Source organism: Mirounga angustirostris, unplaced genomic scaffold, assembly GCF_029215605.1.
Source record: "Mirounga angustirostris isolate CCGP_5_RB_7025 unplaced genomic scaffold, mMirAng1.0.hap1 SCAF_4, whole genome shotgun sequence".
In the NCBI taxonomy this organism is placed as follows: domain Eukaryota; kingdom Metazoa; phylum Chordata; class Mammalia; order Carnivora; family Phocidae; genus Mirounga; species Mirounga angustirostris.
Window position 1 is genome coordinate 87,521,200 of NW_026991712.1, and position 25,792 is coordinate 87,546,991.

Sequence of the window (25,792 nt, forward strand, 5' to 3'; positions counted from 1 at the left end):
AAAAGTGCAGTGAAGCATGTAACCCAGCTTCCCTTCCTCCCATTCCCGTGAGTTTCCTCTTAGTCCCCAAAGCCTGCTGGGTCAGGGGCTGGGGGATCTGGGGACAACCCCTTTTCTTTATTTATAAGGTGGCTAATTTAATCACAAACTTCCCTTGCCAGTCTCCATGGCTACGGGACTGGCTTCCAGCCACTTTTGCAGGAAGAAATGGGTGTCAGAACCACTTCTTTCTTTAAATGGGGTGGGGTCTGGGTCATCTCTTCAAGGAACAGGAAGCTTTCTTCTTCTTGTGTCTATGTGGTAGTCCAGAGACACATCTGAACCTGGATATCCCTTTTTAAGCAGACCCGATGGAGGCATGGGGACCTGCGTGGGGAGAGGGCTGTGGCAGATTTCTGGAATTTCCACACTGAAATGTGGAAAAACCCTTCCCAGAGGTAGAGGAAGCACTGTGGAGATGGTAGAGGTCTCCTTAGAGTCCTTCCCCACAGGGGCTCTGGGACATTTTAGTTTTCCCATGCAAGTCCAGTGGGGCCAGGATCACTGGTTGGCTGGGGGCGGCAGGGGCGGGGGCAGCTGGCGGGGAGGGACAAGAGGGGCACAGACCCTCTAGCCTGACAGGCCTGCCAGTCTGGCCTTGTCTCTGAGAATGTTACAGAGAAGGGCAGCTGCAGCCTTGGGACAGGAGGTGGGGTCGCTTACCGGAGAAGCTGGAGGGCGGCATCAGGTTGGACACTGCATCCGTCCAGGGCTGGGGACCGTCCCGCTGAGGCTGCACCCCGGGGCGGGTGGGGGGTGCTGTACCTCCCGGCGTGCCTCACTCCCCGCCGCCCCCGCCCACTGTGGCCGCTCTGGCTGCTGTGGCCGCTGCTGCCAAGACCGAGGTAGAGAAAAGAGCCAGAAAGCATTTCTCCTTTTTTTTTTTCCTCTCTCTCTTTTTAAACCAGGCGAGAATGAGTCTGCAGCAACCCTGTTGGTGCAAAATAAATAAATAAAGCCACCAGGGAGGGCTGCAGCAAGCACCTCACAGGATGGCGGGGGCAGGGAGTGCAGAGGGAGACTCGGGGGTGCAGGAGGGCTCAGGAGGGAGAGGCGGCCAGCAGCCCGAAAGGGTCTCTCGTGGACATCCTGACTCCCCTCTGGGGAGCTCTGGGGCCAAGCACCTTCCTCAGGGGTGTCAGTCTCCCAGATGCAGGGTGATTCTGTGCAGCCTCTCAATCTAAATGTCCCCCATGGGTATCGTTTTGTGGGGAAAGTTCTCAGTCCAGAACATCTGCTGGGGAGCTTAGTTCGAGACTCCTTTGGTGGGGGTTCCTGAGGAGCACCTCCCAAGCCTCCCTGGGGGGCTGCTCAGAGTGGGGGCTGCAATCCTTATGATGTTCATGGGTTGCTGGCCTAGAAACCTGGGTCTCCACACAGGAATGAGACAGGAGAACAGCTTGTCTGTAATGCGATTTAAGTACCCCCACCCCTGCCCCTGCCGCACATACCTCTGGCCTTTAAAATCATTTTATGAAGAATAGCACAAGTTGGGGTTTATGTTTAGCCAACTTAACCCCTCTGCCGAGAGGAACACAGCATCCCCACATCACCGGCCATTTATCCCTCAGAGGAGGGCTCACAGCGATTTGTAAAGCCAAGAGAAGTCCTGGGGCATGATCACAGCCAGAGAAACAGGTGTCTGTCCTGTTCCCTGGTCTCCTCCCTGCTAGAGTTGGGGTGAAATTGTGTCTGTTTCCTTTCTGCATGATGACAGGAGGACTCTTCCAAGGGTCGGTCTGGGGCATCTGACTGACCAGTGTCCAGCCATCCCTTCTTCTTTTGGGGTTTCTTGTGCTAGAAGACAGCTGGGGCTGGGATTGAGTTTGGGCCACCCCAGGTCTAAGGTTGGTGGACTGGCACACCACGAAAATGTTCTGGGTTCCCTCAGGATTGGGACTCTTTCCCTGAGGCCACTAAGCACCTCTGAGCTGTGACCTCAAGGAAGACAGAAATGGTGTCAGATTAAATGTGTTTACAGAGGTGCATAATTGCAGTTTGAGTTTGTGAGTGTGTGTTTCACCTGTATGTGCATGTGTGTCTCTCATCAGATTTGTGCTGACCCCTAAAGTCTACTTCTAAAGTGCACATAAGAGGTTTGAGTTCTATCTGTGATGTTCTTGGCCTCCATTGTAACCTATCCCTGTACCCAAATCCCATAAAAAAATTATCCCAGCCCCTTACCCCCACCCCATCCTTATCTTCCCATATCCAGTTTTTTTTAGATCCTGGGAAAAGGGCAGGGTGCCCAACCACTTCCTAGCTGAGCTGAGAGGAAGGGGGAAGTAGAAAATCTAAAGATCTGGATTCATGTTATATACAGGTCCTTCTGGGCTCCAGCCATCAGTCTCTGAGCTTGACACATCTCCCCAGCCACAGCCCATGGGGAGATGCAATGAGGTATTTTAAAGTCCTATTCTTAGCTTCTGAGCCCAGAGTTGAGTTCTGTTCATCCAGGGTGTCCTGGATCCCCCTGGTGTCCTCAGGACACCATGGTCCTCCTAGAGGTCCTTATGTGCCACCCGAGGCCTCTCAGAAGCTGGGGGTGAAGGGTCATGGGAAAGGAGACGCAACAAAGCTGAGGCTGGAGATGGTGTTCCTTCATCACCACCTTCTGGCTCTTGGCCCACTGTCAGGCAAGCCTGTGGGCAGAAAACCAGTCTCAGCAATTGCTCACCCCCAACGAACAGGCAGGGACCACCCTCCAGGGGGCACAGATAAGAAAAATGTGAAGGTGGGAGGAGATCCAGGGAGGAGGGCCAGTAGGCTCTAGGGAAGGGAAAGGAGTCCCTCCTCCAGGTCACTCGGACAGCCCTTCGGGTGACTCAATTTCAGTGCTGAAGAGTTCCTTGTAGAGTGGAGGGAAAGCAGCTTGGACCACGATGGGGTGGAGATGCTGGAAGGTTTGCAGCTTTTCCACGTGCTGGCTACACAGGCTCCGAAGCTTCCCCTTGGGTGGCAGCTGGAGATGGGTTAACAGGGGAGGAGGATCAGTACTCCAGCCTTCTCCCCAGAGCAAAGATGTCCTCTCCTCCCTGGGCTAGGGCAACCTGCCTTGCTTTCCCCCTCTGCGCTCGGCCCTGGAGGAATGGCTGGATTAGATCCCATCACAGGGAGGGGTATGTGTTCAGGAAACTGGAGGCAAGCCAGGACTGCTACGGAACAAGGGCATGTTTTCTGAGTGAATCCCCTCATCACATTCCTGCTACTCCTGAAATGAACCCTGGTGAATACTCTAACTCACACTTCCTGCTCTTAGAATAGTGAGACCCCGTGGTTCTGTTCTAGTCTATTGCATGCCTCTTGGACCTTCGTCAATGCTGTTCTCCTCACCTGGAATGCCTTTCTGATTTTTCTTTGCTTGGCTAATGCTTCCTCACTTTCAAGTGTCACCTCCTCTGGGTATATTTCTCTAACCACCTCTCCCTGGATTAGGGGCCTTTCCTTTGGACTTCTCTTTGTGTAGTAGCACTTAAACCCCATTTTAGGGAAATGGTCTAATTTGTCTGCCTTCCCACCCTAGCTAGGTTTAATCTAGGGTCTCTCCTTGTCTCTTTCTCTCCCTGTCTCCCCCCCTCTCTGTATCTTCTGTTCCTGTCATGTTTGGCACATGACAAATGCTCAATAACTGAATTATAAATGGTTTCCAAGCAGGTACCCAACACCACCAGTACTCAGCCAGAGGGGAACAAAAAAGGCCCAGAGACCCATGAGGAGACAGAGGCAGGGAGACCTCGCTGGAGAAAGGCTGAGAAAACCATTCATCTTCTGCATATAACCTGTATGTGGATGTGTGTCTTCCTTCATCTTCCTGTATAACCAAGCTAGGCTTAAAAAGACCACTCACTAGCTGCCCCCTTCCTTCCCCCCCTACTTAGTTTCCTAGGAAAGGGACAGTCAGAGAAGACCAGGCAGCATAAAATCTCTTGATATCTCTTGGATTCATCCTCTTTTCATTTCTACTGGTTTAGTCTGAGTTTGTCTGGACTATCACAATAGCTTCATCTGTCCATCCATCCATCCATCCATCCATCCATCCATTCAATAACTGTTGGGAACCTACTCAGCTAGGCACTGTGATGGGCTGTGGTGATATATCACTGGATACAATAAAGTAGAATAAAATATCTAGCTTTATTAAATGCCTATCCTAATGAGGGAGCCAGGAAACAAACAAATATATATGTCTAAGAATTTCTTAAAGAACAATAATGCAGGGGTGCCTGGGTGGCTCAGTCATTAAGCGTCTGCCTTCGGCTCAGGTCATGATCCCAGGGTCCTGGGATCAAGCCCCGCATCGGGCTCCCTGCTCAGTGGGGAGTCTGCTTTTCCCTCTCCCACTCCCCCTGCTTGTGTTCCCTCTCTCGCTGTGTCTCTATCAAATAAATAAATAAAATCTTAAAAAAAAAAAAAAGAACAATAATGCAGGGTGGGGGGTGGAGGGCTTTTTGCATCAGGCGGTCAGGGAAAACCTCTCCGGGATGAAGAGATGGAGCCATTTGGAAGACTAGGGGAAGAACCTTCCAGGCAGCGGGAACAGCAGATACAAAAGCCCTGAGATGCAACTGTATGTGATGTGCTGAAGGAATAGCAAAGAGGCCAGTGTTGCTGGAACAGGAGACTGAGGGGCCAGTGGGAGGAGAGGAGGTGAGAAAAGAAGTCGGGGTCATATCGTGCTTGAGGCCAGTCAGCCATGACAGACTCTGGAGTTGCCACTCAGCAGCATGGGCGGCTAGAGCAGGACTGAGACCCGTGCTATGTGGCTCCTGCAGGAGGGACCAGGGAGGACCAGGGGCCTCTCTAACAGGCCACGTGAGAACTGATGGGGGGGCCGGTGATGGTGGGCGGTTTGTATTCTGAAGGTGGAGTCAACCAGATCTGCTTTCCAGCCGAGCTCCCAGGCTCCAGTCTCTCCTTCCAATCCGTCTGACCCGACTTGAAGTTCTTTAGGACAAAAACTGTTGTGTAGGTCATTTCTCTATCCTCAGCACCTAGCACTCACTGTGCCTGGCACATAGCAAGGGCCCATTGCTTGGATGATTACATAAGTGGTTCCTCTACGCTGGTTCCAAATTAAATTGCCTAAATAATAGCTCTGATGATATCATTTCTAGCCTTCAGAGCTCTCCATTGCCTGGAAATAAAGCCTTCGCTCTTTAATATGGCACTGGAAGTCCTCTCTGATTTGCTACCTGACCTAATTTCAAGCTTGTCTTCTGCTACTTCCCCGCCCTCATCAATCAATGCTAGCTCCCAATCTTACCCATTAGTCAGAATGTACCATGAGCTATTCCCCATATCTGTACTATTTTATTTTGCCTCCTTATTTTTTTTTAAAGATTTTATTTATTTATTTGAGACAGAGAGAATGAGAGACAGAGAGCATGAGAGGGAGGAGGGTCAGAGAGAGAAGCAGACTCCCTGCCGAGCAGGGAGCCCGATGCGGGACTCTATCCCGGGACTCCAGGATCATGACCTGAGCCGAAGGCAGTTGCTTAACCAACTGAGCCACCCAGGCGCCCTTGCCTCCTTATTTTTGGTGATTGTTCCCATAGCCTGGAATGCCTGCCCCACTCCCATGAATGTCTGTTAAAATCTGACACACTTCATGGCTGACCTTAAATGCCACCTTCCTAGGAAGCATTTATGACCCACTCCTTTTACCCCAAATTATTTAAAAAAAAATTTTTTTTTTAAAGATTTTATTTATTTGACAGAGAGAGAGATAGTGCGAGCAGGAACACAAGCAGGGGGAGTGGGAGAGGGAGAAGCAGGCTTCCCGGCAGGGCTCGATCCCAGAACCCTGGGATCACGACCTGAGCCTAAGGCAGACACTTAACGACTGAGCCACCCAGGTGCCCCACCCCGAGTTATTTTTAATCCCTGTTCTATGCTGTTATAACATTCCCCCGATATCTCTTATCAAAGTAACCTATCAGGGGCGCAGGGATATGGTGGGAGAGCACTGGGATTAAATCTTGCATTTATTACTTACCAATCATGCAAACTTGGACTAGTCGCTTAAGTCCCCTCATCGCTAAAAGGAGGTTTTAATACCTGTCCTATTGACCGAGTTGCCCTGAGGATGACAGCATGTCTGGGATAGCACCTTGTTAACCGCATTACTGTTGTATCACGTACCATATGCTACTCCGTATTAGGGTTACTGGTACACGAGCCTCCTTGTACCACACTAAAAGCCCTCGGTGAGGACAAGGACCGCCTCTCTGTACCTTTGCATTCCATGGTGCCTTGCACAAGCAGGTGCTGGGTGAGTGTTGGCTATATTAAGCCAAATTATTTCCTGGCAGAAATCCCTCCCAATTCCAGGTTCTCTTCACTTTCCATCTGTATGCACATGGAAGTGACGGCTCATCCCTTCGGTTCCAGTGCTACTGCAAGCTCTCTAGCACATGGCACTCAAGCACTTCCTCCTCTGTACCCTCGGAGCCCAGCCCTCGCAAGCCCTGGGGGCCCAGCTCCTGCGCTGGACCTGACCTCCTCCACTCCTCCACCTCAGGGACTGCTCCTACCTTTGCCAGGATGCCTTGGCGGTGAGTCTTGTAGAGATGGTGATGAAAAGCCAGCTCCAGGTTGTGCTGCAGCTGCTCTACCTTCCTCTTCTCTTGGAGCCCTGGCCGGTCTGAAGGAGGGCATGGGGCCATAGCGAGAACAAGAAAGAACATGGACATTAACTTCCCCCAAAAGGGTGTATCATGTTGGACATCTGTGCTGGATAGCGGCCTTCTCGGCTGAGCGCGTGCGCACGTGCGTGTGCGTCCTGGTTTGATCATGAAAAGTTCTGGGGCCTGGGGCTTGGCTGTCTACAAGGAAAACTGGGGAGAGATGAAAGGGATAAGAACATCCAATCTCCCGGGGTGCCTGGGTGGCTCAGGTCCTGATCCCAGAGGTCCTGGATTGAGCCCCACAGCGGGCCCCCTGCTCAGCGGGGAGCTTGCTTCTCCCTCTCCCTCTGCCCCTCCCCCTGCTCCTTCTCTCTCAAATAAATAAAATCTTTAAAAAGAAAGAAAGAACGTCCAATCTCCTGACTCCAAGCAGCCTTCTCCCTGGTACCCTGATGTTTCACATAGCCCATCCAATGCTAGGATTCCACTATGGGGAAAATGAGAGAGAGCCCTGTCACCTGGCCAAGGATGAGCCCGATAGCAAGTGGCTTTGGTGAAGCCTCCCAGGCCAGCAGCAGGGCCTCTGCAGCCGTCTGTGGCTAACTCCAGTGGACAAACCACCTTTTGCCCTGGCTCCATAAAATAGCCAGAAGTCATCTTTTAAGTCTTTATTTCTAGTTCGAAGGACGTGTTTAGGTTTTTATTCATTGGCAGAGCCAGACAACAGATAATCTTGATCGGCAAACTCAGGTTAGTAGCTCTACCCACTTCTCCAGGTTCTCCAAATACTTAGCATTCCCTGGCTCAGCCCAGCCTGCTCCATCCCAGTGAAGTGGGTATCCAGAGTCCTGCCATGACAGCCCACAGTCTTCAAACTAGCTCGAGCAGATCAGTGATTCCCAAGCACATGACAATCACCTGCGGGAGACTGTACCCCAGCTCAATGACCTCAGATTCTCTGGGAGTTGAGCCCGGGGAAGTATCACTTTTTAAAGCTCCCCAGGTGATTACAATGTGTGGGCTCACTGGACTCACTGACATGAGAACTCACGAGCAAATGAATTTCTCCCTGGGAAGCGGTGCACTTCCTCTCATCCTCACAGCTCCCTAGCTCCCCACTTCTCCAACCCCACCTTGGAGGCTCCTCTGAATCTTCTTTCTGCTCTTTAGAGCCATTTCCCAGATTTAACCACATTTGAAGGTCCAGACCCTTCAATATCCGTCACTCCCCTGTCACCTGAATGTCCCTTAGGCAAGCCCAACGACACTCACTGGCATTGATGAGCACGAGGGCTGTGTAGAGAGCAATCTCGTCCTCAGAAAAGCGCAAGGAGCTCAGGGAGCGGGAGAAGTCGAAGATGGAGCTGATGAGCTCACTGCAGCCTGAGGGAGAGAAAAAGCAAAGGATGAGTAAAGTGGGTGAGGCCACAGTGCCCGAGGACACCCACCCTCCTGGTGTTTGGAGCAGAGGGGGTGATTTGCCCTGAAAAGAGGGTGCCTGGGTCTTGAAGCTTTAGATGGACTTGCCATCCAACTCCTGTCTCTCTCATTTCCCCCTGCCCCTCACCCAAGGCTCGGAACAGCTCCATGCCACCGTATTTGCCTTCGAAAAAGACCGTGTGGTTGTCAGCGTTGTAGGCCCGGCACATCCTGACCAGCACCACTTCCATTGCTCCTGGGGAGAAGGGGGGGGGGCATGCAGGCAAGAGTCAGGCAGAGCCAGGGAGCTGGCTCTGTCCCCCTCAGTGCCCTGCTTTCCCTAAGCCACCTTCCTCCGCTCAGCCCCGTCCCATTGCATGCTCTGCCCCCCTCCCTCCAGGCCTGCCCACCCTCCCTGGGCACCTGCTTTGAGAAGCACGATCTGGTCATTCTGGCAGAGCTCCATGAAGCCTGAGAGCCTCTTAGCAAACTCCACCACGTACTGAATGGCCTCGGTGAGGCGGTGGGCACAGCGTTCCCACATCTCCCACATGGACTGTAAGGAAGGAGGAGGGTCCCACTGTAGCCCCGTTTATGACCCTGTCACCCTCCCAAGCCCCTGGGAGCCCAGACTGATAAACTGCAGGCGTGAGGAGTTCACTCGGGGTGAACTCCTGTCATTTGGTCGCACTCACTGAGCACCCACCAGCCGTTGGCACTGAGTTAGCTGTTGTGGGGAAATAAAAAACATCTGAGATGCAGCTTTGCCCTCAAAGAGTTTGCATTTTGTTGAGGTGAGAAGCACATACTGACCCCTCTCCCCAAAAAGACCTGCCCAAAGGTCTTAAGAACATAGAGAAGCAAAAATTCAGTGTCAAACGAGTGTTTTTAGAACATGTGGTGTTGTCAGGAGTGTGACAGGAAAGAGCATAAACTTTGGGAGCCTGGTGGATCTGAATGTTCCTGTGGCTCCACTACTTTGTGACCTCGAGTAGGTCTGTTAACTTCTCTGAGCTCAGTTTCCCAGGCTGTTAAGAACAGAAATAAATGCCAACCTCACGGGTCGCTGTCGAAAGAGCGGAGGATCATTTATGGGAAGCATTTAGCACAGTGCCCGGCAGAGAAGGGGTGTTTAACAAATGGTAATCAGGGTTCTGACCACTGCTATCATTGAAAGGGGACGGGAAAGGAGAGTGTACACACCAAGGTGTGGGCGCTGGCGGAGGTAGGAGGAAGGCAATAGGCAAGGGAAAAGGAAAACCTCTCACCCATCTGCTAGGGGGTAGACACACACACGCTCACAAGCACGCACCCGCAGGTCTGTCCGTGCCGCCCGCCTCGCCCCAGCCCACTTGCGCACGCACTCCCTCCCCCGCCGCCCCCTCCCACGGGGTCTCCCGGCCTCACCTTCCTCTGGTAGCCGGCTACCTCCTCCCGGGAGAAGATGTTGGGGCGCTGCCGTAGCAGGTCCTCCAGCCGCAGCTGACACGTCTCTCGGTAGGACTTACAAACGTTCTGCACCAGGTGCTCTGGGGCCAGAGGGGGAAGGCACAGGCTCCATCTCAGCCAACCGCTACCCTACCCCATACAAAGGGCACTCCTCGGCCGGACCCCCCCCCCCCCGCCCCGCGCTGCCTCCCCTCCTCGGCCCCTCTGCTCCCTTGGGCTCACGTGTGGTGTACATGGGGTGCTGACCAGGGCCCCTCTCTTGGAAGCCCCTCCCTCATCATCCCTCCCCTCCCCGCCCCCCAGCCGCTCACCAGTCTCCGTCAGGGAGGCATAGGGCGTCTCTGGGGCGCTGTGGAAACTGGGGCTGCCGTAGCTGTCCGGGCCCCGTCCTGGCTCCTCGAGCCCAGGATGCCCGGCGTCCTCAAAACGAAGTCCACATGTGTCGGGGCTCAGCTGGCTGCCAGTGCTGTAGAAGCGCTCGCTGGCCTCGGCCTTGCCCCGCTCGGGGCTGTATTCCGTGTGGTACGAGGCCCCATCGGGCCCGGCCTTGGCCAAGCTGCTGGGGTAGGAGGACCCGGAGCCTGGGGCTCTCAGGAGGCCAGGGGGGCAGGCCGCGGCCTCAGGCAGGTCAGGTGAGGAGCCCAGGGGCAACTGCCCGTCTGGGAGCCCGATGGGACCGGCGAGGGGGTCGGCTCCCTGGCCGCCCGCTGGCGGGGTCTTGGCCACCTGTCCCCGCTGCTGCTGTTGCTGCCGCTGCAGCTGTTTCTGCACCTCGGCATGCAGGCTGTCCCTCTGCTTCTTGGACATGCGGCCGAACTTGACAGCTGAAAGAGGTCGGGGATCAGGAGTTTTCGAGGCAGGAGCACGAGGTACAGGGCAGCCTCGACAGGCATTTTGATCATTACAGAATTCAACTTGCTGTTCCCTCAATAGCTGGCTCTGAGCAGAGTGTCTCCAGTGTGGCCTAAGGACCTTCCCCGGGGGGCCCCCCACTTTTGCTCGAGACCCCTCCCACCGCCTGCCCGTGTTTGCGGCAGGGCTGCGTCCCGCCCAGGCATTTCGGTCTCCCAAGCAAAGTTTCCCAGCTGGAAACCAGCTTCTGCTGGTAGCAGAATTCAGCAGTCAGTCTGGACTGAGGACTCTGGTCTCCTGATGTTTGGGCTGGGGTGGTCGAGTTGGGGGCCTGGAGCTGTATTGGGGTCACCTCGCCTGTCTAGGAGGGTCGGAGGAAGAGGAGAGCTGAGAACACAGGTCTCCCTGTGGTCAGGCCTGCAGGCTCGCTGGTGACCTAGATACTCACCACAGCCCAACCCATGCTCCGCGGCTTGTTTCTGAACATCCTCTTCTGCTCTCTCTTTCCTGCCTTTTCACTCCCCCCCCAACACCCCTCCCAGGTGTGGGGGCACAGCCCCTCGCCCCGCCTGCCCCTTTGCACCCCTGCGTGTTTCCTTTCACTTTGTTATTTCGGGCGCTGAAAAGTGCTGACGGGCTCTTTCTGGCTCCTCCGTCACCTCATGCCTCCCCCAACCCCGCCCTGGGCTCCCTCTGTGGTGGTGATGGGGGGCTGCGCCGAGGTGGTGGGCGAGGACCGAGGAGAAAGGCACCGGGAACAGCCGCCCTCCCCACCCTCGTGCCTTCCAGGTGGCTCTCGGGCTGGCTCTGGCTGCAGTCCGAGCCACTGTCCTGTGTCCTAGCATGGGGATGGGGGACCAGGGAGATGGAGCTAGGGGCAGGACGGTGGATGTGGAAGCTGGACGGTAACTGGGCCAGTTCTTCTTCCATCCCAGGAAGAAGAAAATGAGGAGCCTGGGGCGTTGGGGAAGGGAGGGCTGTTCTAGCAGAGCCTACAGCTGGGGACCACGAAGAGCTTTGGTGAGGTGCACCCCCATGGTGCGTGGCCGGCCCGTGCCCCACGGAAGGACGCGTCTACAGGATAACCTCTTTGGAGACTCCGCCTGCTTGGCCTCACCATCTCGGGACATGCCCAGTGCCAGGCATTTCTGCAGGCGACAGTGCTGGCATCGGTTTCGGCTGGCGCGGTCAATGGGGCAGTTCTGCTGGCGGGTGCAGGAGTAGACCACGTGACACTGCTGGCTGCGCCGGAAGAAGCCCTGGGGCAGGCAGACGGGGACCTCGGCTGCCAATCCCGGCCAGGCCCAGCTCGCTCCCCGGGGCTTCCAGCCCAGGCTCTGGCCCCCGCTTGCCCAGACCCCACGCATGGCCAGTTCCTTTTCTCACCTCCCTTTCTTAGCAGAGTTATAATCTGCCACGCAGTCATGTCCCCAGATTCAGACAAGGCCCTCCTGTGTAAGGCACCTCTCCAGCAGCTCCCTAGCTGCCTCAGAGCCCCTTCTCCCCGCCTTGGAAGAGACTCTGTGTGTGAGTGTGCACGGGTGCGCATGCTCACCTTGCACCCCTCACAGGTGATAACCCCGTAGTGGATCCCAGATGACTTGTCCCCACAGATTTTGCAAGGAATCACTTCAATTTGTGCTGGAGGAGAGAAAGAAAGAACAGGAGGTGAGCCCAGGGACCTGCTCTGCCTCCTTCCCCACGTCCCCGGGCTGTAGACACAGGGACACGGTGCTTCTCCACCCTGCTCCAGCTTGCTCTTCACCTCTTGCAAAATAGAAGAAGTGCAGTGCCAAATGCCGCTCAACAAAGGGTCTGGGGAGGCCGTTTTCGGTTTCACGGGGCAGCCAGGACCTGTACCAGCTCCACAGGGGCAGAAAGTGCAGCTGCAGAGAGGCCACCTGCTCAGCCCTTCAAGTTGAAAAGCTCCAGTTGCCCCCCCTGCCGCCTGAGGATCTAGGAGTTCTCGCTGCTTCACAACACCTGCTTCCCGCGCAGGGGGCTTCTTTTAGGCCACCCTCCCCCACCAGGCTTTGCTCCCATGGGCAGAGTGTGAGGCATGGGGGGTGGGGGGAGGAGATGTGGTGCACCAAGGCAGGGGGCCAGGTAGAGATGCCGGTCATCCTCAGCCTGGCAGTGAAGGCTCAGGGATGGGCTGGGCAGCGACCAGGGGCCAAGAGGTCAGGGTCCACAGCATGGGGCCCAAAGAAGGCAAGGAGGACTGAGGTGGAGCCCAGGAGAGGGCTCAACAAGCCAGGTCGGTCAGATGCTGGCGATCTAGGGTGAGAATCAAACAGGGCACCGAGGCCCCAGGCCCTGGAGCAGAGAGTGGGCAGCACATGAGAGTGACTATGTTGATGGGCCGATCATGAATGTTACCTCTGACTGGGACTAGGGACCAGCTCATTCAACCTTTGTCCTGTCCTTTCTTTTCCAGGTGGAGGGATAGACCAGATGAGGTAAGGTGGTTGGCCCAGGTTCATGCAGTTAAGTTGCCCCAGAGCTGGGTCTACACCCTAGCTCCCCTGCTTTCCATTATGCTATTCTGTGTACCTGGCTTTGGGGGCCCATACATCGGTGGGCATGTTTGAGGGTGTGTGTACACATGGAAGGTACAGGTATTTGTGAGCCGGCAGGTGCACCTGCCTGTTTGTGTGTTAGTGTTTGTTCATTGGCCAGTAGGACCCCCAGCTGCCCACTGAGCTCATCGTGGCCTTTTGGGGCTCCAGATTTTTCTCCTCTACTTCGCCCTGTCCCTGTCAATGCCCACAGCTCTCTACTGGTTCAGGGAGCAGCAGTTGGCCTTCTCCCAGCTCATCTTTGAAGGGGAGTTGGGATTCCCACTATGTCAGGGGTTTTCATCCATCCCAAGGGGACAGGGCTCTCTTCTCTGCCATTGGTGCCCTGCTGCTTCCCCTTTGAGCGGGGAGGCTGAGGCGGAGCAGGCCAGAAAAGTGATCTACACCCCAGCCCCAGCTCATCTCTGACCGGTCCCCTAACCATGTCCACCCTGAGGGTCAGCGAAGGCAGCAGCTTGCCTGTAGGGCAAACCTGTGTTCTGGTGAGCTTACCCCTGGCCCAGGCCTGGACCCCCCAGTCATGCATAGGGCCTCCTCACGTGAGGTGGGGAGGGGAACTATGGCTTGCCCACCACCCCCTGATATTTTGTTTCCCTCATCTTGAAACCATTGTCCCCTCAAGCCAGCTTTGAGCTGAGTCAGATTAAGCAGCTGCCTCCTCATGGGGGACAGGCCCATGGGTGTCTGAAATTCTTCCATGAGAAGTCACTCCTCTCCCCCACCCCAGCCCCCACTTGCCTGCCCAACACCCACATAGGAGGCTGTGATCACTGGACAGATGGCAAGTGAGCCTTTCAGATTCTTTCCCGTAAATTAAGAGCATATTGGAATGCATGGAAGGGAAGAGAGAATAAGAGGGGTTTGGTAGCTGGAAAAGGGGCAGAAAATGTGGAGGCACCTGAATGTTGAGTCACTTAGATTCTCTAGGCCTAGGTTCCCTTGTCAGTGAAATCAGAATAAAAAAGAACATTGCTTGTCCGTGGGATGATTGTAGCTAGGACGGTAGGTGTGATGGTATTACCTGTGGAAAGCACTGTGTCTAAGAGGCAAACTCTACATACACTTTTGCCACAGAGCAGAGCAGAAGGCAAAGAAATGCAGGGGGCACCTGAGGCCCAGCAGAAGCCTCATGCCCCAGAGAGTCTGCGCTCGCCTCGACACCTTCCCCTCCGGCAGCGTGGGTCTCTCTCCACAGTGGCCCTCAGCCCAGAGAGGGGAGAAACCAACGTGGGTCACCCAAAAAAGTAAGCAGAGGGGAGATTAGGCCAAGCCACAGTGGGAACTCGGACTCCAGCCCAGCAGTCAACCACAGGCCTCCCTGTCTCTTCCCTTCTCCCAGAGCCACATCCGGGTGCGTGTATGCGCCAGCCACACAGGTGACCCAGACACATCTCTCCCTGCCCCACACCTGACCCACTGCTGGTCTCGGCCCCAGGAACCTCGCAGCGCTGTAACCCAGACCTTGCTCTTCTCATGGGATGATGTGGCCAGCCATGGACCCCCTTCACAGATACCTGTGTCTGGGGGGAAGCTGGAGTCTGGACCCCAGCCAGCAGGCCAGCCACTCTTCAGGGTTCCCCAACCATAGGCCCCCAAGACAGAGGTACAAAGTGAGGCAGGAACATGGAGTCAGGGGTTCTGAGCTGGGGGGGCCAGACTCTGTAGGCTCTGATCTAGAGAGACCAAGAGGCTTGGGACTGGCCGACACCAGAGACTTAGACCCTGGGATGGAGAAACAGGTGCAGACACACAGAAAACCCCACCGTGATGTCCTGGCCCCAGTGCCCTGCCCCTGGTCCTGCCTGCACCATCAGCCCCTCTGCTCCCACTGCTCCCTCCTTCCCCTGCCACCTGTAGCCCTTTCAGTGCCATCTGCCCGAAACCTCAAAGAGAAAGTCCCGGTGTGCGTGAGTGTGACTTGTGGAGGTGGGGAGGGGAGAGGACGGGAAGGTCTGGCAGAGGTGGCCGTGGGGTGAGCAGGAGCTGAAAAACACCTCGGATCCCTCACCTTCACAACCTACCCCTGAGCCCCTGCCTGAAGCAGCAGGTGATGGGAACCCAGGTTGGGGATGGGGAGCTGAGTAATCACGGGATTACTCAAACTGTTGCACTGGAGCCTGGCCTGCCAGGAACTTACCATCTAAGGGCCTGCCCGTGCCAGGAACTCGAACCAAGCAAAGGTCAGGCCTGTCTAGGCCAGCCCCTGCGGTCCCCGCTGCTTCGGGAAGAACTTTGTACCTCACTGCTGCTCTCTCCCAGGGCCTATCAAAGGAAACCCTCTCACTCCCAGGAGACAGAAGGGCCTATTTGCTCATGAAAGCTCTTGAAACCGTCTAGCGACTGCATGACTCTAACCCTTTGCGTTTCAAACAAGATCACGGAGGGATCTTGTGAGCAGGTCCCTGCTCGGGTCTGGGGGCCCAGATTCTGCATTTGGACAAGCTCTGGTGGGTGCCCACGCTTGCTGGTCCTCAGCCTACACTTTTGAGTAGCAAGAATGTAGCCCCTCTTGAGGCTTTCGGGCCAGGCTCCTCCTCCTGGGGCATGAGGGTGGAGTTGGCCATTTTTTCCCCCAGCTCATTCCTGTGTCTTCTCCTCAGCCTGGGAGACCTCTAGAGCTGCTTTCTGGCACGGTACCGGGGAAAGAAAATGAATCTCTTCTGGATTGCTTCAGAGACCGAAGTATCCCCAGGGAGCTTGTTATGCACACCTTCTCTGTGGGGAAATCCGATAGCAACAAGGTGGTCTGTCTTCCCCTCCCTCCAACCCCTCTAATCTCACCCTTCCCACAGCTGTGAGATTCATTGATAGCGCTCTCGGAATGCAGCCAGAGCCTGGCCCTGGGCCACCTTAGGAAGCCAGCCCTGGGCCTTGTCCAGGTGCCCCATGCCACAGACAGGAAGTGGTAGGAGCAAAGGAGGGGCTCTAACCCAGGGGGGTCTCTCCCCTCAAACCCCACAACCTCCCCTAGCCCTGCTGGAGAGTGGATGCAGTCAGAGGAGCCGTGGGGTCCTTATCTTCTGACAAAGCAGTCTCCAGCTGCGCCTTCCTTCTCTTCTCTTTCTCTCTCCTTTTCTCCAATGGACAGTAATTAAGGGGGGGTAGTAATGATAGACACAAGCCTGGGCTGAATTCTTACTCTGTCCCGGGCTCTGCATATGTGTTTCGTTAATGATTACGACAACCCTGGGAAGTAGGCATTCCTTGCGTTGTCCCCGTTTTACAGATGAGAAAGCGGTCCAGGAGGGCCTAAGTGGCTTGCCTAAGTTTACACAGTCCGAAGTGGCATATCTGGCATTTGAACCTAGGTGTCTGTAACTCGAGAGCCCATGTCCCCAACCGTTAAGCCATACCCCCTGTAAGGATGAGGTGCCCAGATGCATCGAGGAAATGGGATAGGGAACAAGGTTACTGGCTGCAAGGGAAAAGTGTGAAGTGTGGAGGTGGGCTGCGAACAGAATTCAGAGAGGACCCCCTGTGGAACTAAAGCCAGGACTCATGTCTAGTGTAATGACCCATAGAGGCATGGTTCCCTCTGCCCCAGCTTTTCCTCTGTGGTGCCCACCTCCTCCTGCCTTTACTCATGTCCTGGGGCAGGCTTCCAAGGCCAGGGTGGAACAGCTTGCCTGACCCAACAGAGCTCCTTCAGGGGTGTGGACTAGCTTTCATACATCCTAATAGGCCTCTGCAGAGATGAATGAGTGAATGGGAAAGAGGAATGCATCTCTTTTCTTAGCTTAGCTCCCCCCAACCCCCACCGGCACGGAGACCACAGCTCGGGCCAGGGGTCCCCTGTGTACCCCAGCCTGTCACCAGCCTCCCTCCTTTCTCAGCTCTCCTTCCCACAGCTTCTGCAAAGCTGGAAACCACGGTGGTGGGTGCCACCACAGGGGAGCAGGAGGGGGAGGGTCAGTGGGGGGCCAGGAGAGAAGCCGCTCTACCTGCTGAACACTACTCCCAAGCCAGGGCGAGGATTTTCTGCTGATACATCCAGATCCCAGGGCTGAGAAAGTAGTGAAGCTAAAACTCAGGTGGGCGAGGGAGAGTCTGGGGTTCTGAAAAGCCACGAAAGACAGCCAGCCACCTGAAACCCCTCCTGGTGCCCCCGCCACCCCCGCAGTCTGGGACAGGAGAAAGGAGGGGAAACAAAAGAATTGAGTGAAAACAACCAGTGAATGGGGAGGAGGGGATGAATCACCAGGAGGAAGCTCTGAGGAGTGGGAGCCCCAAGTCACAGTCAGCGGCTTCCCGGCCTCCAGGGTTATATCTCCCTTCCACAGGGCTCTGCTGTTCCAGGACACACGGAACCCAGGGACACTCTGGCTCTGGTGCTGAGGCCCTGTCCTGTTCCTGTCCCTTCCCCAAAGAGACAGCCCCATCTGGCCCAGAGGCCCAGGACAGCATTGCAGTAGCAGGAGGAGTAGGGGTTAGATCTCAGAAAGGACTAGCCATGGAGGACAAGAGGAGACCCCAGGGGCTGCCTTCCTTAGAGGGCTCTTAGCATGGGAAAGTCCCTGTTCCCTGTTTGAGTCAGGGGCACAGAGGCAGGGGAGGGGAGGGAGCCCCTGGGAAGAGTGGGGAGACCAACACCCATGCTTCACTGTACGGGACAGGCTGAGATGTTCCAGATTCTAGTACCTTGGGCTGAGAGTGTTTGGGATTCCTGTTAGGAATGGAAGAGAGGAAAAGGCAAAGGGTCAGGGGTGATACAAGGAAGGAGGAGGCCCTTTGTTAAGTCTTCAGGTGGCCATGGGTTTTCAGGATAAGAGCTGTGGCACCCTGCCTGGGGACCTGGACCTCTTGCAGGCCCACTGCTCATCATTATCATGACCAGACTTGGAAAGATCAGGGCACAGCAAAGACAGACATGTGACCTCGCACCTGTCTCCCCCAACCTCCTCGCCATCCATACCCAGTGCTGGGGCCTCATGCCTCTTGGCTCCACACTGGCCATGTCCTCAGAGAGAGATGACTAGGGCCACCATCCCTCTGGCTGGCTGGGGAGTCTGTTTGGCTAATGGACATTTCTTCTTTACTTAGCAGCATGTCGCCCTGGCAGGGAGCTCTGCCATCCTTTCAGAACCTCCATGGACTCCATGCCTCCCTCTTCCTAGCCCCCATCAGGACTCCGCATCTCCCCTTCACTGCCCATCCTCCTCCCTCTGCATCTCTCGCTGTGTCTGTGTGCCTTTCTATCTTCTGTGCTCCAGCTCTGTCTCAGGTTTCACACCTCGATGTTTGGGTGGTATTTCCTGGTATTTCTCCATTTATAGCTCCATCAGGACATCATTGGCCTCCGCACCTCTCTTTATTTCCTGGTCTGTGTCTACCCCTTGGTCTCTGGGTGTGTCACAGTCCCCAGCCCCCCATGTGCTGCCACTCTCTGGCTATGGTCAGAGGGCATGGAGGTGGCTGGCACTCACTAGGTGTGTGTGTGAGGGGGAGGCATTCAGTTAGATAGCCTGGGGTTGTGAGATACCCAGAGATGTCCAAGTGAGAAGGACGGGTGGCATCCACCCTCAGATCGGAGGGGACCCCCTCTCCTATCTACCAGCGTGGATGGAGCTGTTGGGGGGAAATCATGTAGAGCTGCCTAGAAGCTCCCTCCCTCAGTCCTGGGGACTCCTGCTCTCCCGCCGAGCTCTGAGGCACACCCAATCCTTGCTTGCTAGGGTGGATTTGCTGACTGGGGGCCATTTCTGGGAAGATTGTTTGCTAACCTTTGCTGCTAATCGGAAGAAGCTAGAAAGAAATGAAAGCTCCAAAGGGCCCCTCTTCCTGTGGAAGTTTTTGGCTCTTTTCTTCGCCCCACCTGACCCACCCCAGCTCATACATCTGCACTGGGATCTCTGTCCCAAGTCCTTCCTTTCCCATGGCCTCCTCTCCGTCTATGTCCTGGGAGAGTTGAGACGCCTTCACTAGCCTTGAGGGTGCTCACCTCGGGGACCAGGGCTCTCTCCTTGGTCCTGGGTCCTCAGAACTGGGAGCCTCTCCAAAGTTGGTTTTGTTTTTAAGTTCGGCTCTCTTGTTTTGCTGATGAGGAGACCAGGGCCCAATGACTTGCCTAAGGCTACGTGGCTAGTCAGTGACAGAGTTGGCACCAGAACCTGGTCTTTAGACTCTCAGCCCGTGGGTCTTTCCAGGACCCAATATGGCCTCCCCTCTGTGGTTTGTGGGAAGACCCCAGGTTGAGGCTGGGGCTGCCTCAGGCCTCAGGCCACAGGGACATGGGGCTTCCCTTTTGCTCATTTACCCGCTGCTCCGAGAGGTTCTCTAGCTTTCCTTACCTGAACACAGGGATTGTTTGATTTACCCATCCTTGCTCTGCTAGAAGGCACAGGGACCCCAGACATCTGTCCACTAGCTGTTGGCCCATGGCTCCACACCAGGAAGGGGGTGAAGCTGAAGGCTTTCTGCTCCCATCTCCCCTGCCCTATCCCCCTCATCAAATGGGTGACTGAAACTGGGGACACACACACACAGAGACCTGGATGCAGGGTTCTGACCCTCTCTACCTGCCGATCTGGCTTTCCTCTTCCTGCCCTGCTGCTTCGGGGCACAGCAACCCCTCTGGCCCTCTGGCTCCTCTTTCACCCTGCTCGGAGGTAGGTTGGAGGCATGGAGGGAAATGCTGCAGTGGGAGTCCGGTCGGTGCCTGTCAGTTAGCAGCCACCCTCTGCTGCAGCGGTGGGATCTGGGGCGAAGCCCTGGCCTTGCTGGGGCTCAGTCCTTTCTTGTTAAATGAGGAGCAGAGCACCTCAGATACTCCTGCAGATCCTTTCCAGGGCTCACGACAGAGCCGTTCCTCTATAGCCCACTGTATTACCCTGCTCTAAGAAAATTGCCTGGGGAGCAAGACTCCTCAGCTACTCCACCCAGCTCCCAAAAGACCTTGGCCTTGACTGGGACACACGCTGCCAGCAAGAAAGAGCACTCAGCTTTGCTCACACTGTTCCCAAGACACCCCTCTGTTCCAGAGGCCCAGGGATGACGATAGCGTCCAGGCTTCCCCACTCCCAGGTGGCCCCATTCACTTACTTCTCATGACTGAGCCTTGGGCTTTGCCGCCTTAGCTCTCTGTCCTCAGCAGGGGGTGGTCCAGGGATGGGGCAGAGTTGGCAGCTGGGTCGGGGGTGAGGCCCTTTCTGCAGAGCCTCAGCCCGCAGCTCTGCACCTAGCTCTCTCCCAATTCTTCTGGGCCAGGGGGGTTTAAGCCACCACCACACAGGTGGCCAAGTGACAACCCCCCCCACTGCATCCCCACCCCCTCTGGGGTGCAGCGAGTAGGATGACAGGCGCCCCACGTGGCCAATCTGGGCCTGGGGCAGGGTGTGAGGGGCGGGGCAGCCAATTGCAGGGGGCGTTGGAAAATTCCAAAACCACATGCGACAGCCACACGCGGTAAAAGCTGTTTCCACCCGCCAGGGTAGTTCTGGCTGGGGAACCAGAATGGAGCTCACAGGAGCCCAGCCAGGTCCTACTCCCCCTCCCACTGAGGACCCGAGCCTGACTCTCTGCCCAGTGACTCCAGGGACAGGGATGTTTCTAGAGGTAAGTCACAGGATGTCTGCCCGGGGGCAGTGGCTTGTGCCACCTGATACGCTGTGGACTGCCAACAGCCGCCCACTGGGGTGCAGTCTGGGAGGCCGCCTCACCACCCACCATGCTCATGCCCTCCCACAGATGTGGTATATGCCCTGGGCTAGGGAAGAAATGATAATTGCAGCAGCAATGATCATCAGACAAATACCCGCTATCTGCAGGAAGTGTTAGTCTGTCAGAAATTTCCTCAAGAGCAAAACTGAAATTGGAATGCAGATGATGATGATGATGGTGATGGTAATAATAATAATAATAATAATAATAATAATAATAATGTTTACTTTGTGCCCGAAACACTTCTTAAGGTTTTATATGGATTATCTAATACTCACAAAATACTTTATGAGGTAGGTACCATTATCCCCATTTTGAAGATGAAGAAAATGAGACACAGAGAGGTTAAGTAACTTGCCCAAGGTCACACAGCTAGTAAGTGGTGGGGTCAGGATTCAAACTCAGGCGGTTTGGCCCCAAATCCCACTTGAGGAATGGGAGGGTTTCTCTGGTTCAAGTCTGCTCTTGAGGGTGTCTCAGCTTGGGAGGTCTCCTGGCATGTGAGTCTAGAGTTTCTCAGCCTGGGGGTCCTTCTGAGGGGCTCTCTCAGCCTCATATCTGCTCTGTGGTGTACCTCAGCCTGGGGATTCCTCTTCAGGGCCCTTCAGTAGCTCGGCCCTCTCCTGGTCTGGGGGTCCCTCCGGGGCTCCTCCCTTCTCGGGTTGTCTTGGACCCCCTCCTTGCGGTTGTCTCAATTTGGAACCTATTTTTCTGAGCCTCCCAGCCTGGAGGAGTCATTGATCTCTCCTGGATTCTCTGCACCAAACTTCCTAAGAGGTCTCTGATCTTGCCAGGCCTCTAGTAGCTCCTCAGTCTGGTACACACCTTTCCCCGCTGGCCTTCCTCAGGCTCTCAGGACCTGGGCAGGGGCTTGGGGGAGGGGCCATCACCCTGGCTTCTCATAGGACACTCTGGGGTGGGGGTGGGGGCATGGCTGCACAGGACCAGTGGGCTGGGAAGGAGGAAGGGGGCGTGGTCCTGGCCAAGGTTTCTGTGGTAAGAGGTTAAGGTAGGAATGGGGCATAGCCTCTTCCAGTTCCAGCTGCTCCGAAAGTCCCCCTTCTCCCTCCCCACCCACATATGGTCCCTGGCTCCCATCCCCCCAGCGCATGAGCACGTCACTCCTTGACCTGCTTTCCTCCCAGGGCCCTGCTCAGCATTTCCGTGGGGCCCTGTGGCTAGGGGCAGGCGAGGCACCGATCAGGATTGTGCTGAGCAAAGCAACCCCCCACCCAGGAGGCTGTAGCATCCTGGATGGCCCCCCAGCCCCTGTCTGCCCAGCTCAGGGACCAGGGGATGCTGTTGCCTCTGAGATTTCTCTGCCTAGAACAGGGAGGCTCTAGGCGATCTTGGAAGCCAGAGCAGGGTCAGCGAGCTCTCAGGAGAAATTGGTAGGTAATCCAAGGGAGGGCCATGGAGAAATGCAGGTGGTCTCTCTTGCCCCAGAGCGGCCCTCGTTAATTCAGGGACATATGCTTATGGAGGCTTTCCCCCAGAGTACCCTCAGGCTGCTAAGGGCATGCATGGCCCTGATGGGATATAAGCTTTGGGACTGAGGTGGAGTGGGTGCATTTTCTGGGTGAGTAGCCTCTCCCACAAACTGGGGGGGGGGGGGTGTAGATCTGCTGTGCTGAGAGGTCCCTAGAGAGGATAGATACTCGTCAGTATCCATTGGGAAGTCCTTCCTGAGCTCTAGCCTCCTTCCCACATGTGTAGCCTCAGTCTTTCAGGGCCCAGAGTGTCCCTGTGTGTCATGTTTCCTACAGAGGTGAAGGCTTTCCTGCTCTCCAGCTCTGCACAGCCTGGCTTGTTCACACCTCAGGACGTGTTAACCACCAAGAGGAACACCAAACATGGCTCAGCTGCCACAAAGCCTGGTGGCGCAGGCTCCTTGAGTCCCTGAGGCTGCCCCTGCCTCCATCTCCCTCCTTCCCCCTGCTGGCTCCTGTGCCTCTGTCCAGCACCCCTCCTCTCCGTCTCCCACGGATCCCTTTTATAATCACTCTCTCCTTACGTCTGCCCTGGTCCCTCTCCGCAGGCTTCCCCCTGATCTCCCGTCGCCCTGCTCTTGAGGTTTCTTCACCCCTCCCCCTGCCGGGCTCCCCATCTCCCTTCTTTCCCTAGGCGCCGCCTCTGCCTGGGCCAGCTCCCGGCTTCCTCTCTGGTGCACCCCGCCCCCCCCAGTCCTGCCGAGCTCCAGCCATGGCTCCACCCAGCACAGGTGCCGCCCCAACCCGCTACTCACAGGTGTGGGTCTTCTTGGCAGCCAGCAGCTCTGGAAAGAGAAGAGAGAGGGCCGGGGCCAAAAGCTGAAGACCATGGGCACCAGGAGACCCGCCCCTTCCCATCACAGGCCCTATCCCACCCCATTCCTTCCTCCAGAACCTGGTGTCTGAGCCAAAGGTGGGACCATCCTCCACAGCACACCTCTCTTCGTTCTCTGCCCCGCGGCGGGTCCTCAGAAGCGCCAGGCTCCTCACTACCTCCGGGAGTTCCCCAAACGATTCCTTCCCCCGGAAGGCCCTTTCCTGACACCCTGCTCAGTGTAAAGCCAGCTTCCCCTCATTGCTCAAGCTCCCACTGGAGGAGCTGCCCATGCCCCTCTCCCTGCCCTCGTGCTGACACTCAGCACTGTGCATTTGGCTTCCTGACATTCTCCGCGCTGCTACCTAACTGCTATCATTGTGTCATTATCCATGAAATGAGGCTCTCCTGCTAGCTGGGAAGCGGTCTGTCTCATTGGCCTTGGTATTCCCAGAGCCTTCCATAGTGGCTGGCCCATTAGAGGTGCGCGATAAATATTCTGCAGCCAGAGTTACATCTCTGTGGGAGTTAAACCTCTTGGTTGCTTATTTGTGCCTGAAAGCCCCTAGGACTGCCCAAGGTGTGGAGCCTGAGAGTAAGACGCTGAGGATGTTTGGAGGAAGAGGAGGGAGAGCGGGGAGCACAGACCCCGCTCTGCCTTCCTGGGCCTCTGGCCGGCCAGCCTGCTGAGGAGGGAATCCCTTCCTCTGGCTGGTCCAGGTAGAGAGCAGGCAGTAACGTGCCCAGGTGGGTTGACATGGGGTGGGCAGGGATGCACATATTTCGGAGGGGCAGCTGCTAAGGGGAAAGCCTTAGCTAGAACATCGTGGCCGTGGTGGGGGTGGGGAGAGGTGTGTGGGGGGGAAGTTGGTCATTCATTTATAGCAGGCTGCCCCTGCCAGACCTTGGTCCGTTTCCTACAACCACACAGCAGCTCCTCATAGAGCACAAGGCCAACCTCTTGTCCCAGAAAAGCCTGCAGCCCTCCCTCATGCCCCCTAGAGTCTCCCTAACCTCTGGATCTGCTCTCCTGTTATATTTTTCCTTCCACTGCCCAATCCTGGTCTCCACCATCCCCCCCACACTGTCCCTCTGCCCAGGAGATGCTCCCCACTGGCCGGCCTCCTCTGCGGGGGACAGAGTGGGGGTGAATGGACTAGAAGGGTTGGGCTCTGCTGGGGGTGGGGTGGGGGAGGACTGCCCAGGGAAGGAGTGGTTCCATCCGGCCCCTCCCCCCTCCCCCTGATCCTGACTGGCCCCACCCAGCTTCCTCCCTGACGTGGCACCCTCTCCCTGGCCTCCAGCCTTGCACCTCAGAGCAGTCCTGGGGTGGGGGTGCTCCCCTCGCCAGCCATCCTCCACCAGGTGGCCCCCGGCACCTGCTGGCACTCACTCCCTTTGGTGTTCATAGCTGACCAAACATGTGGCCGTGGGTCGTGCTCTGAGAGGGTCTCTGAGTTAGACCACGCGGGAGGCCAGGAACTGCCTGCCTCTCTGTCCCCCACTGTCCCTGGTCTGCTGCCCCACATTCTCTGCAGAAATGAAACCCCACCCTCCTGGGCCAGTGCAGAGGAAAGTGCCAGGCCAGTGGGCATGGGCAGCTGACAGGGTTTGGTTGCTTCCTCCCCCAAGCCTCTGTCTGTCACCCTGAAAGGCAGGACAGGTTCGTCCATTGGTGAATGAACGGAAGGTGGAGTGGCCAGCCTTCCAGCCACGGCGGCCCGTTCTGCCCGCTGAGGAAAGCAGTGTCGCCCCCTCCTCGCAGGGGGCGCTCGCGCGCTGGGGAGGGCCTGCCCACATTCTGACCCTTCCTGGGTTCCGCTCTTCACCCCCTCCCCGCCCCGCACCTGTCTCTTCCTGCTCCGCTGCTCCCTTTCTTTCCTCTCCACGTGTTTCCTGCTTCTCCCTCTTTCCACGCTCTCCTCCTCCGCAGTGTCCCCAGCCCCTCCTCCTGCTTCTCCTTCAGTTTCCTTCAAGACTGGCGTGTATCTCCTGCCAATCCATCTCTCTCCTCCTTTCTTGTCTTGCCCTCCTCCTCCTCCTCCTCCTCCTTGCTTCTTGACCAGACTCTTCCAATCTCTCTCTCTCTTCTGGCAAGTCCTTTCCACCTGCCTGCAGGGCCACGGGCCTCTTACCCTGCGAGGCTCGGTGCTGTGTCTGTGGGACCCTGTCCATGGGGCAGCTCCCTTGGTGCCGTCCTTGCTGCCCTGGCTGCCCAGGAGGGCAGGGAGCAGGGCCCAGGGGAGGGAGGAGGGAGCAAGGAGGGAGCACCTGGCCAGTCAGCAGGCAGGGGAAAGGAGTGGCTGACAGAGCAGCCTGGCAGCAGGAGGGGACAGGGCGAGAGACCAGAGGAACAGGGTCTGGAGCCTTAAGGAGGAACAAGTGAAGGGAAGGGGACTAGCGTTTGCCAGGCACTTTGTGTAAATCCATGATTTTCCTCGATCCTCACAACAGCCACCATTATTCCAGATTTACCCATAAGCTACATGATGCTCAAAGATATTACTGACTTGCCTGAGGACAATAAGTGGCTGCCCCATGATTTGAACCCAGGTCTTTGTGACTTCAGGATGGTGTGTTTTCTGCCTGACCAAGAGAGGTGACAAGAACAGGGCTTCTCTGGGGGGGAGTGGTGGGGGGGGTGCCGCTCCTCCAGGAGGAGGTCAGACTCACCCCATGGTTCCTCCGTTCCTGAGGCCTCTGCCCGCTTAGCCCCGGCACCTTGCTGCCTTTCCCTAGAATTCCGTGGCTTGCTGATGCCTCCACATTTTCCTCGTCTGTCAGGGGCCGTGTTGCAGGGCTGGAGGGGTGTGTGGGGGCAGAGGAGCAATGGGAGGGGAGAGGCCAGGAGAGACGCTGCGCTGCACT

At 56.3% G+C, this 25,792-nt stretch overlaps 1 protein-coding gene across 1 annotated transcript; it reads right to left on the reverse strand.

Moving 5' to 3' along the window:
* Window positions 1–904: 904 nt before the first annotated feature.
* On the reverse strand, window positions 905–25,157 carry RORC (RAR related orphan receptor C). The gene is made up of 11 exons (XM_045896598.3): window positions 25,060–25,157; window positions 22,866–22,895; window positions 11,941–12,026; window positions 11,503–11,644; window positions 9,845–10,357; window positions 9,492–9,613; window positions 8,508–8,640; window positions 8,233–8,340; window positions 7,938–8,048; window positions 6,573–6,682; window positions 905–3,001 (listed from the first exon to the last, which is right to left on the reverse strand). Exons 1-11 carry the CDS (start codon window positions 25,097–25,099, stop codon window positions 2,840–2,842), a joined length of 1,557 nt encoding a protein of 518 aa, XP_045752554.1. The 5' UTR covers window positions 25,100–25,157; the 3' UTR covers window positions 905–2,839.
* Between the last annotated feature and the right edge of the window lie 635 nt (window positions 25,158–25,792).